Below are 19,721 nucleotides of genomic sequence, written 5' to 3' on the forward strand. Positions count from 1 at the left end.
GCTTCCGCGGCAGCGCTTTGAAGTGTGAGTGTGGTCACGCGCGAGAGCTGGGAGAGAGGTTTCCCTGCGCTCCTGGTAATCCACCTCCAGGAGGGGATTAGCTCCCAGCACTCGAAGTCTGTTTACATTAGCGCTTTAAAGTGCTCTGACTTGCTGCACTGAGGGGGGTGATTTTTCATACCCCTGAGCCAGCAAGTTAGAGCGCTATAAAATATAAGTGTAGCCAAGCCCATGGTTTATACTGGTAAAGTATCACTGGGTTTCAGGCAGGGTACACCATGCTTGTCCTTGTCTAGACTAGGAGAAGTATGCACTGCTGCAGCTACACCGGTGGCAGGACACTGATAGCCGCAACCAGCACAAACTCCCAGTGTAGAGGAGGCCTAATTTAAGGATTTTTGCTTTTAACACAAGAAGACAAATAAAAGTGAGGATCTTTTGCTTCCCTGCACTGCAGTGACAGCACAACCAGTTGCAGTGGCTATCATATCCATGCCCTTTCCCCTTGTTTTTTCTTTTTATTAAAAATCTCTAATTTGATTAAAACCTAATACTTCATGGGGGACCAGTCTGCTACATTGGGCCAGCCCAGGGCAAATAATGCCCTGGGGCTTGTCTAGACTAGGATGAAAGGTGGGTTTTTAAAACATGTTAGCTTGCTGCATTTCAAGGTTAGCTGGCCAAGGTGAGCTATAAGTGCTAGCATTTTAGAAAGTGTTAAAACATTTTACAAATACACCTTTTATCCTTATGTGGATAAGTCACAAAGAGCAGCCTCATTCCAACACACTCCCACACTCCAACCCTGCCCTGCACCATCCAGTAGAAAAACAAATCCTCAGAAATAGAAATCTTTTCAGAAGGGTGAAGAGTCAAATCAACAAAGGTGTCCAACTCTGTACATGAGTGATTTATTGCTGCTCTTAAATGGGAGATTTAATTTCCAAGTATTTAAACCAGACCCGAAATCTGTGTTATTTAGGTCTTCATGCATTTGGATTTACCTTTTTCTGTTATAAAAACAGGAAATGTCACAGCAATCACTCGGACAAAAAATTAAACCTTCTGAACCAAATGAAATGACATCTAAAAAACATTGTTTAACTGTAAATTTTTCTTCCTTAAACCACTGATACTTCACATTTCAAAAGGTAAAGCATAAAAGTGTACATTTTTGGTAAGATCGCTTCTTATACATGGGAACTCCCCTGCCCTTATTTAAAGCAAAAATAATTTCTGCATGACTGGTTACTATAACCATCCTCTCCATCCATTCCTTCTTCTTTCTCCCACCCCTAAAAGAGGGGAGTCAGTTATTAATTAACACTTATAACTGGTTTTCATCTTCAAAACACTCTGTACATAAAGCTGGTCGAAATTTTCCGAACTTCCAGTTAGATTAAGCTTTTCATCAAAAATTTGATTTTTGACAGCTTTCCCGCCCCTCCCCCCAAAATTCATGGGTTTTTCCAATTAAGCATCACAGCACCCCTGTGAGACAAACTGTATTACTCCTCATTTACAGATGGGGAACGTGGGGCAGAAAGGTTAAGCAACATGTTCAAAACCACAAATGGAGTCCGTTAACAGTGTAAAAGGTGGAATGGAACCTCCCACACAGTCCTCTGGTGACAGGGAGCATGTCCAGGCCTATTTCTTACCTCAGTGAGGTATCTGGATGGGTCTCCATATGGGTCTCCAGCCCATACTTGCATACAAATTCTTTGAAACACACTGGACAACGATAAACTTCCTCCTCAGCCTTCTTCTCCACTTCACTGGACTGAGCCTCCTCGACAACCTTCAGAGAGATGAAAACGCCCGTCACAAGGACTACACTCAGTGAGCCAAACATGCAATCCAGGCAGAGTCTTTCTGTCACAATGTACCAGCCCATGACTTTGCTACAGGCTACTGAAAATGACTCACTCCAGAGAGAGACAGAGCGCTGCCGGATGAACAAGATACATCAGCTAAATGTTAACTAGTCCTTTAGAAGGTACAGCTGCATCACCTCAGATCGTCATTGCTTATGAGAACTAAACAATTTATAAACAACTTTAACAGGGAAGAAAATGTGCACGTGAGATGTTCAACTCTGCTGACCATTTAACTAGCATCATTAACCCTCCCCCATCACAAACCAGGCTGTCAGCCTAGGTTATTTATGCCAATGAATCACTGCCAGCCTCTAAGTCAAGTGATCTAGAGCAGTAAAATTGTTCATGTTTTCTATAGACATCTTCTAATTACAGGAAAAAAAAGAACGCACAGAAACAAGAGATGTCTACATTGAGTTACTGCTAGCCTAAAGAGTATAAAGGGCCACTGTCAAGTTAAATGTGGCATTGAATTTATGTTTTGTATAAACAAGCTGTTATGAAACTCAAGCCCAATAGAAATATTTTATTTAAAAAATGCCAATGGCAACTTATTTTTTTTCAAATTAATAAATATTTCCTTCCAGTGTTTGAAGCATAAATACTGCAGCAGTATGCAAGTATGGGAGAACCTCAATGTGAAATGGACTACAAACCGACTATAAATTTTCCAGAGAAAAAATTTGAACGGTTGTCAAGATTGAAAGTAAATATTAGTGACTTGAGCTTTAAAGGCCTTCCAAGACTGTTAGGTTTATCAAAAAAATAACACAATCCTCCACACATCAGACTGAGTTTCAACCTAAATGGGTAATTTATTCCCCCCTCCCCCAGTCTAATTTTCATTGTCCAAATGCAAAAAGAAAAAACAGCTTAAATAGTGAAATGTAAAAAGAAGTTGAAACTCTTTCAATTTGAATAATCTAAGATGTTAACAACACAGGTAAGAACATCTGTGTTTTAAAAATATATATGATTTTAACTTGACAGTGTTTTCTGGATAGGTTCTTTCATGCACAATTAGGTAAATATCAGATATAAGAGGTTAGGAAATTGAAATGGGGAAAACGGTTGTCAGGAAGAGATTCTGCAACATGCATTGTAAAGAACCTTTTTTGCGGGGGTTCGTTCCTCTCTGTCTGTCTCAGGCTCATGACTAAGTTTCCTCTTACAGGATAATCGTCTGCGCTTCAGAGGAGATGGGGGAGTAGTACTTGCAGTGCTGTTTGGATCCTTCTCATGAATCTTCATGTGCCTAAGTAGGAGAGGGAGGAAGACAGCCTTTCAGCACCCAGATCAGGATTCTGAAATTCAGCATAGTTTTAATCCAAATACCATTCCAAATATTTGACTTCAAGTAATAAACAACTCCCATAAACTGGATCGTGTTTTTCAAGCAACACATAATGTAGGGCCTGATCCTACGAATGCTTACTACCGAGCGCACGAGCAGTCTCATTACAGTAAGTGTTTGCAAGATGGGGAGCTTAAAATTAATTCATGCTAGATGACAAGAACCCTTCTTTCCTATGCCAGAACGTACATCAGCTGAAAATGGAAATCACGCGGCTTAAGGAAGCATCACAAAACTTGAGAACATGTCCTATACATTTATGAAAATATGAAGTCCCCAGGGTTTGATTTTTATAGCTTAAAATTTATAAAACAAGGTCAGTCTTGTTCTGTTATATGTATCTTGCAACCCTGCTAACTGTACCAGGCATGCTTATAAACCGCCATATCACCCTTCCCCCCCCAAAAAAATTGTATGAAACATGAATATATTACAAAGCAGCAGGAGTGGTCTGTATTTTACTGAAAAGGATTGGTTTATAAAAAGCATGGATGCATTTCAAAGTTGAAAATAATCATGTACTTATAGACACTAATTTATAAAATGCAGAGTTGGGTTCCCCCAATGAAAGTTAAATAGATTTTTCAGATTAACCAAGGCCTTTATTATAATAACATGTGGAAGGAAACGCAGGCCATTAACTCATGTCACCTTGGCCAAATCACTTGAGCAATCTGTGCCTCAGTTTCCCCATCTGTAATATGGAAATCATGCTCATCCACCTTTATGAGGTGCTGAGACACCCTTGGGTGAAAAAGACTAAGCATCGTTAGATCATAAAAGATACTATAAATAAGTAAAAAACCCACTGAACAAACCCAGGTATGTTCAGTTACAGGAAATATTATACCACTTATAAAAGCGTTTCTTTTAAAAACAAATAGTCTTGGCTTATATTGTACTAAACCTTTTATTTATGGATGGGCTTTTGGGAAAAAAATTCAAAAACCACCTAACTGACTTAGGTGCCTAGGTCTCATTTAACGTTTATAGCAACTTCAGCTCTTAAGTCACTGGGGCATATTTGGAAATTTTACCCCTACTGGTTTAAGTCACTATTTCCAGACACGATACTAAAAGGCAATTTGTCCTGGTCTACACTGGTAATTAAGACTGGAATTTTCCAATGGGATTTGGGCACCTCGCTCCCTTACTGCGCCATTTAACTTTATTATGCACAATTGTGTTCAATTGTGACAAAGTTTACAATCTTCTAGGCAAACCTTATATGTTCCTGCAACTGGCTGGCTTGAAACACAATCAGTGATTTTGAAGACTGGCTACATGTGAATCACCCAACATTTTAAATTAATGTTACTTTTAGATGCCAGGTGCATGACATGTGAAGATAACATAACAAATCAAACTGACCGCTTCTGCAACTCAATTAAAGCCAAATGGGATGAGTCTGACCCAACCTGTTTTACATGCTTATTTCCTTTTCACAACATCTGAACCTTGAAAACACACACACACACACACACACGGCCTTGATCTTGCTTAAAGTGGGGTAAAATCAGAAGTAACTCCATGTTTAGTCAATAGAATTACATTGATGTAAAACAGGTGCAAGATCAAAAATGATCTTGCAAGGTGCTGACTGCTTTGAATTCCCAAATGAAATCAGGAAGACTCTACTCTTCATAGGATCTGGCGCCCCAGGGCAAGATTATGGCTTCTTTTTTGCACCTACACAGATGGTGTAAGGTGCTCCTTTGCTTTGCCTCCTTCCACCAGCTACAATACAGGAAAGAGGAAGCAGCTACACAGGAGAGCAGAGAGTGGGCAAAGCCGTGACTCTACACAGCCTCCTTCCCCACAAACTATGCTGGCCAGCGCTCGGAACTGTACGAGGGAAGATAAATAAAAGACTCCACTGGAGCATGGGGAAGTAAACCGAAGGACCCAAACTGTACCTCAGACAGATAAGCAACTATGCGCTGCCCCTTCTTTAGGGCATGCAATTGCCCCCCAACTGAGTACATAAATGTCCTATTCTTAGCTCATATTTATGGCAAATATTTGAAACAGATTCTCCAGATTTGCAGAGTCTAGTAAATTCAGTCATTCTTTTCATTATTCTAGAACAGCTTGTTTTAAAAAAAAAATTGAGACAACAATAAAGTCTATAGGTAAGATGCCTAGGTGCACTGAGACCAGTCAGATCTCCCCCAGTCAGGTTTTTCTCTCTCTCTCTTTTTTTTTTTTTTGGGGGGGGGGCATTGCTCTAGTTCCCTGCTCCAACCAAGCCAACCCCAGATCTTTCTACAGATGATAAATCTATAGGATAAAGAACAGTAAGTTATGTTCATACAGAAGCACAGAAGTAGAACTGAACCATTTGTTCATTATTTTATGCAATAGTTGAAGATAAGCTTGGAAAAAGCAACAGGGGAAAAAAGAAGCGAATATTTTAGTGTTCAATTCATTTGCAAGGTAAAGGCTGGAAGAGGTATGGGACTTTTTTTTTTTTTTTAAGATAATTTTCCAGTTAATAGGCAAGTCTGAAAGTGAGATACAGATATTTGTGTTACACACACATATATTAGGACAGCATATTTAACCTTTTGGCAGCATGACTGACGCATAGCTAACATTATTTGGCCAGTGCCGCCCCCCTCCCCCCCGCCACACACACACACACACACACACTCACTCTCTCACTCACTCACGAAAAATTCTACACTATAAAAGAAAATATGAAAAACCCCAGCTTAAAGATTCTGTTCTATCCCTGAGAAGCGTGCATAATTCCCATTAGTAGCTACACATGCAGAATATTCCTTAGGGCCAGATTCTCTTCTCATGCTATTTTTACACCTGTTTAGCTTCAATGGAACAATTTTTGGTTTACGTGAGTGCAAGTGAGAGGAAAATCAGTTCCAATAGCGTAGAATGTTATAGTCTGTTCATGTTTTAATTTTGCATGTTTAAAGTGAAGCAGTCCTAAACTACCGAGCCATCAACAGGAAGACACCCCGACTGCACCTTTGACTTTTACTGAATAGGTCAAACGTGTCAGACCCTGATAGCTCTCTGTGTGGAATCATTTAAAAAAAAACAAAGAAGCAGGTTCCAAGTTCTCAAATAAATTCACAATCTGCCCCTACAGTACAAGGAGCAGATTTATTCTTTGACAGGTTAAACAGGTTTCACTGCATTGAATTGCGGGTGGAGAGAAAGAGGATTACTAGAACAACCACCCAAGATAAGCAGGAAGAGAAAGCAGACCAGTACAAAGGACAGACACAATCTTCATCATCTCCTTTACCTTGCAGCAGGGACATGACAGAGTTCAGTCTGCCTTCAGAAAACAGTATCATCTGACATATGCTGAACTGTAACAGATGTCAGATTGCATCCACCACCTTTTATTTATTTATTTTTGAAATATAGTCCCTTCACTATGGCACATCTGCACTTTGAGGGCTATGGCGGCATAGCTACCTGCAGGGTACATGCAGACTACAGTGACGGAAGGAGTTTTTCCACTGCTGTAGAAATACCACGTCCCCAAGCAAGGATAGCTAAATCAATGGAAGGTTTCTTCTGTTGCTCTGGCTGCACCTACACCAGGAGTTAGGTCAGCATAGCTACCACACTGGAGTGTGGATTTTTCACAGCCCTGAGTGCCTAAGCTATGTTGACTTAAATTTTAGTGTAGACCAGACCTAAGCTTCATTCATTTGAAGTTTCTTAACTCTGAAAACAGACTAATATTTGTGTTGCTGTATCCTCCTTTAGAAATGTACCAAGCAGCTCTAAATTGGCCTCTTTTAGGGGTAGATAGTGCAGCAAAAATTGAGGGCCAGACATAGATGCTGGAACTAGGGGTGCTGGGAGTACTGCTGCAAGCCCTGCTTGAAGTGGGTTCTGTCATATACAGGGTTTACAGTTTGGTTCAATGGTTCTCAGCCTCCCCACTATACAGATTGTTCCAGCACTCCTGGGGCCAGATTCTCAGCTGCGGGTATTGCTTTAATGATGTCAATGTAGCTAAGTGAATTTACACCAACTGTGGATCTGGCCCAGACATCCCCAAGAGAAATATGGTACTTCACACAGGCACTCTCAAAACTATGCTTTAGGTAGGTAGCCTGAGTATGTACATGCACACACATACACATGGGAATTGCCCAGGGTGGAACAAGAGGGTGTAACTAGGGCTAATGGGATGACATTAAGGAAGTGAAAATTTAAATGGACTAGCAGGAAAAACTTCCAAGTACTGAGAATTATCAGTCTATGAAATAATCTACTATGGGAAGTGATGGAAACCTCTTTACTTGGAATTTTTAAAACGAGACCAGACAAAACACCAGAAGAGGTGTAGGAAATAATCTGGCACGGGAAGGGGAATGGACTTGATGATCTTAAAAGGTCTGTTCCATCTCTAACTTGAAAGCTTTAAGAAATGCTATGTAAAAAATGCAGATATCTTGCTCAACCAAGTTTTTGCATCAAGTTTGTGTGCAAGAACTCCCCTCCCTTTTTCCTCCCAAAATTCCACAGGTGAGTCAAGAATATCTGATAATGCCACAATCTTATTAGTCAACCCTCTAGCCACATAGGTGTTTTTCAACAGTTTTAGTGCATTTTAACTCCCTACCCTCTATCGGTGTCATCTTCTTCTCCCCCAGGCTCAGTCTCTTACCTGCCATCCCCCATCTTCAGGCAACTGAACTCTGAAGATCACATGGATAAACATTCAGACCAAGATGATGTGGCACAAAAAGGCTGCTTTTCTTTCTCTCTCTATCTTCAGCTCTACTCTGATCCACAATATATGGTTTCAGGAGAGAAACGTGTGAGTAATCCAGCACTGCTACTACTGAAGAAAGAGTGAAAAAAGCGAATCTCTCTGGTTTTGCTATTTTTGAAGTGTTTTGGGTTTTTTTGTTCTACCTCTGAGTATGTCACAGAGGTAACTCCTGAGAAAAGCTTGCATCAGTGGTTCTTACTGGTCATGATCTGACCTTTAGAAAGGGTGCTGTCTAAAGTGCCAGGGAGAAGTGAAGACAATGCAGAGGTTGTGTGTGTTCAAAAGACAAGCTCTCTGAAGATTTTAATACCCCCACAAGAGCCAGGAACATCCTTTAAAGAGGATTGGGGGAATAATGGAGTAAAAAGGTGATGACTGTGGCCTCTGACCAGTGCCTGGGGTTAAAGTCCCTCTTCTTTTACTTCTACGGCATGAGCAGGACCGCTTGTCAGTTGGGATAGGCTGGTCCAAGGCTGACCAAAGGAAAGGGAGGTTACTTACCTTGTACAGTAACTGAAGTTCTTCAAGATGGGTGCCCCTCTGAGTGCTCTGCGTCAAGATGCGTGTGTGTGTGTGTGTGTGTGTGTGTGTGTGTGCGCGCGCGCGCGCCAGTCCACTCTTGATCGGAGATTTTTGACTGCAGGTTCGTGCGTGGGCCCTACACACCGTCATACTCTGACAGGAGGGTACACAGGCAGGGGGCAGACCCACCACCACTCCAGTTCCTTCTCAACCCCCAAAGTCTAACAAGAGACTCCAAGGCAAAGGGGAAGAAGGGCAGGTAGTTAAGCACACACAGGGGGATATGTCTTGAACTCCAGTTACTTGTACAAGGTAAATAACCTCTTCTTCTTTGAGCAGTGTCCCTATGGGTGCTCTACATCAGGTGACTCTTGAGCAGTACCTCCATCATGGAGAAGGGTGCTGAATAGGCGGATTCAGTACAGATCATGGAACAGCTTCATTGAAAGCAGTCCCAAGGGTTGGGGCTGGTAGAGAGCTGAACTGAATGGAATAATCTAAGAAATCGCCTCCAGGATCCATGTCCCTGAGGTGATGAGCTCCCAGGAAGGTAGACAATGGGAGAGATGATCCCCATAAAGGAGGCAGAGGGGAGAGGTGCAGTGTAAGAGCTGGAGAGGAAGGTAGCTCATGACCCTTGACTAATGGGTCAAAAAAGGAAGAAGAAGAAAAAAAGTGAAGATTCAGGCTCTCCCAGGGTGCGAAGGTCCCTGTGGAACAGACCTCTGGAAGTTACTGGGGACCCCGGATAGGGATCCTCAGGAGTCAATATGTCAGGTAGCAATGGAGACGGTATTGAAGAACAAACAGTGCATGACAAAGATTTTTTGTTGACTCTGGAGCTCCCTGTTTCAAAGGAACTGAGTCTGGTGTCGATGTTGGTGCTACTCTGGGAGGTATCTCAGTATGCAGCTTCTTTGCCCATGGCTTCTGAGACCCAGACGGAGGACTTTCCCCTTTTCTTATCCCATTCCAGACTATCGGGTCTTTTCTTCTTAGAAGGCCTGGGTGGTGCTACAGGGCCCTCAGGATCTTCGTCTACCACTGGAGCAGTGGTGGCTCGCAGATCTGATGTATAGGGGGTGACTCAGAGAGCACTCCATTACCTTTTCTTCCCTCAGTTTCTTAGATTTGCTCTTGAAACCTGAGCAGATCTTACATTTAGGGCTTGTCTGCGCTGGCAATTTACAGCGCTGCAAATTTCTCGCTCAGGGGTGTGAAAAAACACTCCCCTGAATGCAGCAAGTTTCAGCGCTGCAAAGCACCAGCATAAACAGTGCACCAGCGCTGGTAGCCGTGCTCCCAGCACTGGTAGCTACGCCTCTCATGGAGGTGACTTTTTTAGAGCACTGGTAGAGCTCTCTCCCAGCACTCTGCCGTGACCACACAAGCCACGTTAAAGTACTGACGCGGCAGCGCTTTAGCGTTGCCAGTGTAGACTAGCCCTTCGTGGGGATGTGAGACTCCCCAAGGCAGTGGAGAAGGCAGCTTCAATTTCTGTTGCCATGGGGAAAAGACCTAGTGCAGGTCTGGCAAGGTTTGGAGCCTGGGGTCTTGGGTGTAACCTGAACTCAAGGCTGTTGGTCAAAGCCCAAGAAAAATCGTTAAAGGCCCACATCCAGCAAAGAAAAAAGGGGAAGGAGAATCCCATACCCTCAAAAGCACAAACTGTGCAAAATAACAGGATGTAATAAAATCTATTAAATAAAGAATAAAGGAGCGACAGGTGTAGCAAGCCGAATGGCTAGCTAAATGGACAGCACAATGCTCCATCTCAAGCTGCAAGTGGCTGAGATGGAACTGCAGTGGTGATGGGTGCCCAGGGGTGTCTAGCGCACAGCTGTGGACCTGCAGACACAGCTGACAAAAATCACTAGTCAAGAATGCACAGGTGCACACACATCCTCACGAGGCGCACTCAAAGGGACACTGCTTGAAGAACAGCAAATCCACAGTAAAGCCAGAAGGCACTTTCAGTGAGAGATGGTTGAGAAAGTTCCAGGCTCAAAAATCCTGATTAATTGCTGAGCACAGCGTTAGCAAGTGTATAGGCAGGACGCCATTTCCCTCACTGCTCTGGAAACAATGAGGGAAAGTAAAACTGGCCATTACCAATCCAGAGAGTGATTGTTTGCCAGTATCACGTTCAGGTTTCACAGTCCACACATTATTCTGTACCACTTCTCTATAGCTTTCTTCACTTTACCACTCTATTTACCGTACATCCCACTGTACTGCGAGAGGCCTTTTCTCCCCTCATTTGATTTCTGAATGCTGGACCACAACCTGACCTCAAAAAGAAATGGATGGTACCCATATATCTGACATCTATCTGAAAACAACAAGTGTAAAACGGCCGTATATTATTGCAGTATTTATAGCCATCTAAATATTCTGGTAAGCAATTAGAGTGAGAATAAAATCAGCCATGGTGAAAATGGCTTCTTTCATAAGCTACCACCTATATCATAGAAATTATTCTTCAAAGCAAAACACTCTTCAATATCTACCAATCTAGTAAGCTCAGCATTCTGTGGAGATGTAAGCTGGTCAGATGGGCAGTAGGTCCAGCTGCCCTGACCTCAATGTAGCTGAAAAAATTACCGTAAGTATGGTCTGCTACTTATTCTGATAATTCTCTTCCCTAATTACCTTCAGTGCATTATTATTTTAGTTTATGTTAATAAATTTACCAAAACAAAATCAAAACCACATACTTTCAATATTCCACAACAGAGTAAATATTTACAATTCAAAATACAATTATATTTTAAAAAAGGCCAGTTTCACCCTGATTTCAATCCTGCACAACCACATTAAATTCAAATGAAGTGCTAAGGATTTAAGACAGGCCAGGTTTTGGCCCATTGTGCTCTTTTTGTCCTTCCCTGGGATGGAAAGTGGCTCAAGAGCAATAGAGTGCCAACTTTAATGCCCTTCATATCAAAACCAGGACCTATTCTGACACATTTCCAGCTCAAAACGCCTGTGCTATTATTTCATTCTGCCTGACAGTTCTAACTTTATCCAAGTGTCCTAAAAACTATAAAAGACAAAAACATTTCATTGTACAGGTTCATTTCTGTCATTTGACGCAAGAAGGGGAAAAACCCAAACAAATACAAAATGGGTTTGAGCAGCAGTGTTTTCAGGAGCCATCAGTCAATACAAAGACTGCTAGCCCTTGTTGTGAAGATGACTAGAGCTTAACTCCAAAGTACAGTAACACTATGTACCGGAGTTAAACCTCCAGTTATTTGTTTGTCAAAACAAAGTCATCAATCTGTATTGACAATATATGTTAAGTCCTAATAATTATAAGCAGCCACTACTTAGCAGAGTCTGATTCATTCAACACTGTCAGCTGTAATCACTGGATCAGAAAGATGCAGCTAATTCTGAAATGAAACATGACTGGTATTTGGAAGGGTTTTTGTTTTGTTTTTCTTAACAGCTTATCGATGACAACAGTTGCTATTCAGATCCTCCCAAAACACTAAAACCTCAACCACCTTGTGAAAACTCTACCAAACAAACACCGAAGAAAAATGTCAATGCCGAGATTTTTGCTTTTATTTGAAGTATTCACATGGTGCTGAATGATTAATGGCTAGAATCAGCAAGGAGCAACTAACAGTGAGAGAACTGAGTGTGGCTACGGTGAAGCTAATAAGAAACCTAACACAATACACTGGAGCAAAGTGACCTCAGCAGAAGAGTTGTGTGTGGCGAACAGGTCAGGGAAGAGTTATGTTAGAAGCACTTGCTCTCTCTAAGTTCAAAGCAGTTAACCATGGCTATAAATATGTAGGGTATTTCATTTATGTTTTTTTTGTTTTTTTAAACACTGGGCTATTGGTTTACTTTGAAGTACAACCCTCTGATTGATCCTGCTCTGAACTCTGTCCAGGGGGAGCCCTTCACCCACATGAAGCATTGCTGAACTTAACAGGACTCCAAGCAAGTGGCAGAGTCCTCCAGCATGGCGCTCATTGCAGAATCGGGGCCTAATGGGCAAGGGAAAACCTTAGTTTAAACACCCCTTATAAACACTGGCAAGACTGCCAGGCCAAAAAAAAGGTTCATCAGGATGTGTCCAGTTCCAGATTCTCAAAATGGTTTAAAGGCCACTGCTGAAAGAGTCCTATGCAGGGTGGTGGTATATCTAAGGCTAAAGTCTATTCTTTGGTGTCGTTTTGCTCTATGTTTGCACATACTAGCACAATGCAGTCCTCGTTCATGACTAGGGCTCCTGAATAGTACAATAATACAAACAATAAACGACAGTTATCTATTCTATTCTATCTAGATTCTTAGAGTGCACTCATCACTGTAGTATCTGAGTGACTTCCAAAGTGCATTAAGCAGTATGGCTAACATCTGTCATGGGTTTGTTCTCTCATCCTCTCCCGAGGGGGAGAAATGCGTGCAGCTGAATGTTTTATTTTGCATTGCGTGTGCACGCAAAACACACACACTGAGGTATCCGTGTGTTAGAAAAGGCAAGGAGAAAGAAATGTGCCTTGTACCTAAAGCAGGAGGTGGGGAGGTTTGTGATGGTCCTTATTTCCTGGCGGAGTTCATTCCACAGTCTTGGGCCAGCCCCCCCACCCCCCCCAGGACAGCTCTATCTCCAGCACAGAGCTCTAACAGAGCAAAGCAAAAGCAAAAACAAAGAAACCCCACAACACCATTGCAAATATAATCATTATGATAATATTTCTCATGGTTTAGAAGAACTATCAAGTCTATCTGAAAACTCGATGTTTGCAAAAGCTGTTCATGATTAATTTCCAATTCTGGTAAATAAATTCCTTGATGGAGACACCAGTGAAGCCTGTGAATTGTAGTCAATGCCATACAACATAAAGCTTTCTGAAGTCTGCCAATACACATTATAGCTAGAGTGTAAGATACACAGCCACACACACGCTTATATTTTAGTAGTTTACCCAAGAGAAGAATATTATGTTTTGCCAATAAAAAAAATAGCAGAAACGTGTGCGTGAGAGAGGGATCTACAAAACAAAAAGTGGAAAAGTACTATTTCTGTAAAGCAGACCGTATATGTTGTATTAACAAATATCTAAACAACTAACTTGCTATACTGAAGTCAGCAAGTTCAAACAGGTTTAGATGGATACAAATGCACTCCCATCTTTGCTTGACATTATCCCTGCTCTCCACCAAAGTGTTGTCATAACACCTCAGGAAAAAAAAAAAAAAAAAGGAAGAAAAAAGGAGGCAACTATTCCAAAACTACATGCCTGATGCTGCTGCAACAGTGAAGTGATTCAATAGTGGCAGCCTGCCCTGTACATGCTTTTAAAGACAGTTTTCCCAAAGGGGAAGAGGTTCATTTGCAATTGTAATCACGCTATGCATAAGCAGAGAGAGAGAGAGATGGTGGAAATTCAGTGTGAGCTTCCCAATGCTGCCCCACCTAACCGGCTTCGAGGCACCGTGCAGTGATTCAGGCTGCACCACGTTAACAATGACAAATGACATATGGTGACTTTGTAGATAAAAGAAACTCTGCTTACTGAGAGGCAGAATTAAACTCATGACACTTTAACAGGGCCCTCTAATTCTGCAAGCTTTGTAAGAAATCCCTATTTGTGCTGTGTTTATTAACCACATATGCACATAAGCCTAGCCACTAACCCACAAATTTGGATGTTTCTATTCAATGTCTTAAGACATTCCCATTAAAAATAGCTTTAAGGAGAGAGCAATTAAAGCAGCTTTAATTTCAGCACAAATACAGAGCACTGCAAGTTAAAAAAAAAAGTTTTATCCCCCTTAAAAATAAAACATGGTGAAGAAATCGGAGATATATTTTTATTCATTAAAAAAAAACGCAACATGATGAGCAACTATGTCCAGAATCAGACATAGCCTACTCCATTCACAGCCCTCTAGCATTTTGCCATTGAGTATCGCTAATGGCAAACATCACAGAACAATTTGTTATGTCGTATGGAACAGGAAAGAAACACAGTACTCACAAACGCTGAAGGTGCTTTACAAAGGGAATAAAATTTTTTAAAAAATCCCAAGGAAAATGCACTATATTACAAAACCACATTCTAGACAAAACAAGATCTCTGCCCTATCATGTCAGTGGTATAAATCAATGACTGTTGAGGAGGATGGGAAACAAATCAACTCTATGCAGAGATTCTCAAACCTTTTCCCTCCACACTGCAGACCACATCCTAATAGAGGAATTTCTTGTAGACCACCTCCCCTCCCACGCCTGACGCTGTGGCCCACCTATTTCTCTCATGTGTGATCCCATAGCATCCTTGTGGTAACCACAATTGCCTGTGTGGGAGAGTAATGTTAAGAAAATATTTAATGAATTTCTTAGATGTCTTTTAATAAAATTTAGCAGCTGGAAACAGGAGTGCCAGCACCACAAAACTAGCCTGCTCTCTATGGGCCACCAGACACTGCACTGCGGAACACCGACCACAATTTGGGAACTTCTGTTCTAGGGCTATGAACTTCGACGCAGACAGTGCAGATGTGGACTACTGATACGTCTCATCATTAAAGGCTGTGTGTCTGTCCAGGGAGGTAACTGAGGATAGCCCCCGGCCCCTCTCCTGCAGCCTCAGCTCGCCGTGCCGCCAGCACTCTGGGCTGCGAGAGCCTCCAGTGTATAGTGTATTAAATTGCTCCCCATAGGAATGTGCTACTTATGGAGCACCAGGACTGGCAGCCGTAACTACTACACCGTAAGTAGCACATTCCTACGGGGAGCAATTTAATACACTACACCTGCATAGGGAAGGCTGTTCCTCCCCAGCCTGGCCCCGCCCCCTCCCTGCCCCCCTCAGAACTCCTGACCCATCCAACCCCTCCTGCTCCCTGTCCCCCGACTGCTCCGACCCCTATCCACACCCCAGCCCCGACACGCCTCCCATGCATATCCAACCCCCTCCCCCGCTCCCTGTCCCGACTGCCCCCCGGAACCCTCTGCCCCTTATCCAACCCCCCCCCCCCCGCTTCCCGCCCCCGTACCATGCTGCTCAGAGCACCAGGACTGGCAGCTGTAAGTAGTACACCATAAATAGCACGTTCCTACAGGGAGCAATTTAATACACTACACTGGGCCTCCATACAGTTTTGGAACCCTGATGTGGCCCTCAGGTCAAAAAGTCTGCCCACCCCTGTCCTAGGTGGAGGGGCCTGGGGGCTCTGTTCACTGTCCCTGCCTGCAGGCACCACCCCCGCAGCTCCCACTGGCTGCGGTTCCCAGCCAATGGGAGCTGTGGAGCCAGCGCTAGTGGCAGGTGGCCAGGGCAGCACACAGAGCCTCCCAGCCTTCCAACCCTTCGAAAGGAGCTGCAGGGACATGCTGGCTGGTTCTGGGGAGCTGCGCAGAGCTGGGTAGGGAGCCTGCCAGCCCCGCAAACCCTCCCCCCCTCCACCCATGCTCCCCCCTGGCCTTTCCACCTCCTCAGAGCACCCCTGGCCCAAGTTTTAGTTAGGGGTATATAGTACAAGTCATGGACAGGTCACGGGCGGTGAATTTTTGTTTACTGCCAGTGACCTGTCCATGACTTTTACTAAAAATGTCCGTCACTAAAACATAGTCTTACTCATGTTTCAAGTTTGTCACTGAAGAGGTGTCACCTGCCAAAGTAATACAGGTGCCTCTATTTTAAAACAGCAGGGAGGGTTGCCTGTCTTCCTCTTCCCAGGTCAGCTTTCTCAAGTCTAGATGTACTGGAGAGTTTGGTCAGAGGAGTCACTGGACATAGACCTGATCCAGAGCTCACGGCAATCAATGAGAGTCTTCAACGGGCTATGGATAAGGCCCCACGAGAGCTTATTCTCTCATCTTGGATTGGGAAGAATACCAGTTGATCCCCTAACGGAAGACAAAGCGATATTTGTATTCCAAGTACAACCCAGCTACTTAATATATAATGGTACTGTCAGTTTATATAAATAGGCATCTTCCCCATACTGAAAGCCAGCCACCTATGTATTAGGTGTAACATGCAGACAAGTAGCATAGTGGGAAAACGAGCATGCCAGGATCAGACTGCTGCTGTTTCACGAATCCAAATGCTGTTTTTTGTCTCCAGTCTTCTTCTGTTTTTAGGAAACAATTTATTGCTAATGAATGGCCTTTTTTTAAAGAAAGGAGAAGCTGACAATGAGTGCCTATATTCTGATGTTTGCTAGTTCCAGCATGCTAAACCAGAACAGGTTGGGCAGCTTATATATTGCAGGGTGGGGGAGTTAAAGCTAGACATGTGTTAAGGTGGAACTACAGCCAGTACAAAAAACACAGGTTTAAGACAGGGACAAAGGTTTTCCTCCTTATTCTCTTAGGGCCTGTGCCTACACTTACAGCACTGCAGCTGCACTGCTGTAGCGTTTAGTGAAGACACTACCTATGCTGACGGGAGAGCTTCTCCCATTGGCGTAGGTACTCCACCTCCCTGAGAGGCGGTAGCTATGTCGACGGAGAAACCCTATATATTAGGTATTGCAACAATATAGATTTTTGTACACATTCCCTTCCCCCTCCCCCCCCAACACAGAGGATGTATTCCAACACGCAGAGAACATTCCTCATAAACCTCCCCAACGGCCCGCATTTTTACCACTTGGTATATTAATCTATTTCCTCACCTGCTCCATCTCGTTAAAAATCTGCAACATGGCATATTGCCATTTGTCCTTAAAATGTTAGGTCTACAGAAAAATCCTCTAATGCTGGGATTAAAGCAAACGACAAACAGCTTCCAAGTCCCAAAGATACTTTTAAATCCCTAGAGCTGGAATTCTATCTTTTCTTGCAGTCTTGTATTAAAGATGGAGAATGTAGGCAACTTTCCTGAGCAGGCAGAATACTATACCCCTAAAGCAGGTGTTGCTCCTGGGCAGGTACTCATGAAGATAAATAGAGGTCTAAAGGAGCCATGTGATCGGTGACTAGAATCTACTATGTCAAGTGGCATGTTCTCGTTTGAACTGTGACACGGGAAACAAAGCAGCACTAAGCTATGCTGAATACACGCTATTATATGGAGATTTATGTTATTGCCTGTGATGAAATTGGTATTACCCCGTATTCCAGATCATCTTCCCCATTACACACACATGCTAACCAGAAACCCAAACCCATTGTCAGCAGTGCACAAAAGTGTAAGACTAAAAGTCTTAAAGTGAACAAGACCAGATTTACGTAAATTAGAGGGTCTGAGACCACACACCCACTCTGTAGACTTAGAGCACCCTTGACTCACTTGCATGTTCAAGAACTGAAGAGGCCTGGATATGCAAATATAATTAGGGTGACCAGATAGAAACTGAAAAAACGGGACGGGGGTGGGAGGTAATAGGCGCCTATATAAGAAAAAGTCCCCAAAAATGGGACTGTCCCTTTAAAAATGGGACAGCTGGTCACCCTAAATATAATGCTGCTTATTGTATATGCTTCAGTTCTCAAGAACAATTGAGCCAACTAAGGACAGAGTATAAACTTTAACTCAAACTTACTTGCTTGCTTTTCTGGATTCTAATCAGACTCCAACATGAGTGTTTGGGTTAACTTTCTTCACAACTCTTCAATAATAATTGAGGAGGAGGGTGATATTTCAATGGCAGTAAGTGGAGTATCACATACCTGTAATCAGGACATCTCCCTCAAGCTCTTAAGGTCCACTGAACTGTTGTGTACTAGGACATGACTGACCATAGCAACTCCTTTAGAGGCTTTATTTAAATCACATAACACTAAGCAAGCACAGGTTTCAGAGTAGCAGCCGTGTTAGTCTGTATCCGCAAAAAGAACAGGAGGACTTGTGGCACCTTAGAGACTAACAGAATTATTTGAGCATAAGCTTTCGTGAGCTACAGCTCACTTCAAGCACAGAAATTCAGGTCTTGTATATCTGTATGAGAAGTGGTTAGTTCTTTTCTGGACTGTGAGATAGTAAGCAAAAGGTGTGTGTTTGTTTTAAGTATGGTACTAGCACTTTCTGCTATACTGGTGTTCACAAAACTGCCAATTTTTCCTGTCCCTCACTTGGAGTCTTCATAGGTGGTACCCAGTTACTCAGAGCATACCTGTTGATAGTTTTAGCCTCCACCCAGTCCATGCTTTCACTATACTTACATTGTATATTACTGAAAAGAAAACACATTTTTAAATTAAAAAGAAAATCAAATGTGCTGTGTCTCAGTTTTCTGCTACAACTATAATTAAAATCATCTGTTACTACAGAAGCAATTAGTTCTAACTGTGCAGTGCTCAAGAATTTGGGCATCTGCAAATGCTGAACAAGTCTATCCTCTCTCATATGCTGATGTCACAGCACCTTGATATTGGCCAATGATCCTACATTCATCATAAGACTGAGTTCGAGATCATGTCAAACATGACTTGTCCAACTAACCCCACTCCTCCGTATTTAGTGCAGTTTAAGGAATACTGTCCAGTTTTAATTTCATGTAAACCAAAAATTCTCAGGAGTTAAACAAGAACTCATCCTAGTGCACGAGTGGATCTAAAACGAAATAAAAAGGAGAATCTAACGCAATGCTGTATCTATTATAAATGCACAGAAGTCAGGTAATTCGTGATGTTCATACAGAAAATATAATTTGACTATATGGCACATAGTCTTTTGTATGCTGCTAATTTTAATGCCTTAATTTGTTTGTGCAAAATATCTGCACATGGATGATGTGAGATAATCGCCTATTATATTTATTACATATACGTTTTTAAGGCATATAGGCTGAACTTTTCAAAACTCCCTTAGAATTTTAAATGTCCAATTCCTATGAATTTTCCCTTAGGCCTTTCTCTTCCTGAGGCCCACCCCAACATGCTATAAAAACTCCAGGGCCTACCTGTGCCACACCACCTGGTTTTCTGCATATAAAAGCCAGGGCAATTGCCTGGGGCCACAGGGGCCTCCACAAAGCTACATTGCTCAGGCTTCGGCTTCAGCCCCAGGTGGCAGGGCTCCAGGGCCCAGGCTTCAGCCCTGTGCAGTGAGGATTCAGCTCTCTGCCCTTGGCCCCATCGAGTCTAACGCTGGCCCTGCTTGGCGGCCCCCCTGAAATCTGCTCGCGGCTCCCTAGGGGGTCCCAGACCACTGGTTGAGAACCACTGCCTTAGGCAGCTCTGAAAAAGCGTCAAACTGAATGTTGCATTTGGGTCGTTTTT

At 42.8% G+C, this 19,721-nt stretch overlaps 1 protein-coding gene across 1 annotated transcript in view; it reads right to left on the reverse strand.

Moving 5' to 3' along the window:
• Positions 1–19,721, reverse strand: part of RREB1 (ras responsive element binding protein 1) — a 79,929-nt gene that overhangs the window by 40,883 nt on the left and 19,325 nt on the right. Inside the window, exons 6-7 of the mRNA XM_074944914.1 lie at positions 2,991–3,135; positions 1,662–1,801 (exon numbers count right to left, since the gene is read on the reverse strand). Coding sequence (XP_074801015.1) covers positions 1,662–1,801; positions 2,991–3,135 — 285 coding nt within the window. The remainder of the gene's footprint in view (positions 1–1,661; positions 1,802–2,990; positions 3,136–19,721) is intronic.

The sequence above is a fragment of the Natator depressus genome, chromosome 2 (assembly GCF_965152275.1).
Source record: "Natator depressus isolate rNatDep1 chromosome 2, rNatDep2.hap1, whole genome shotgun sequence".
Taxonomy (NCBI): domain Eukaryota; kingdom Metazoa; phylum Chordata; order Testudines; family Cheloniidae; genus Natator; species Natator depressus.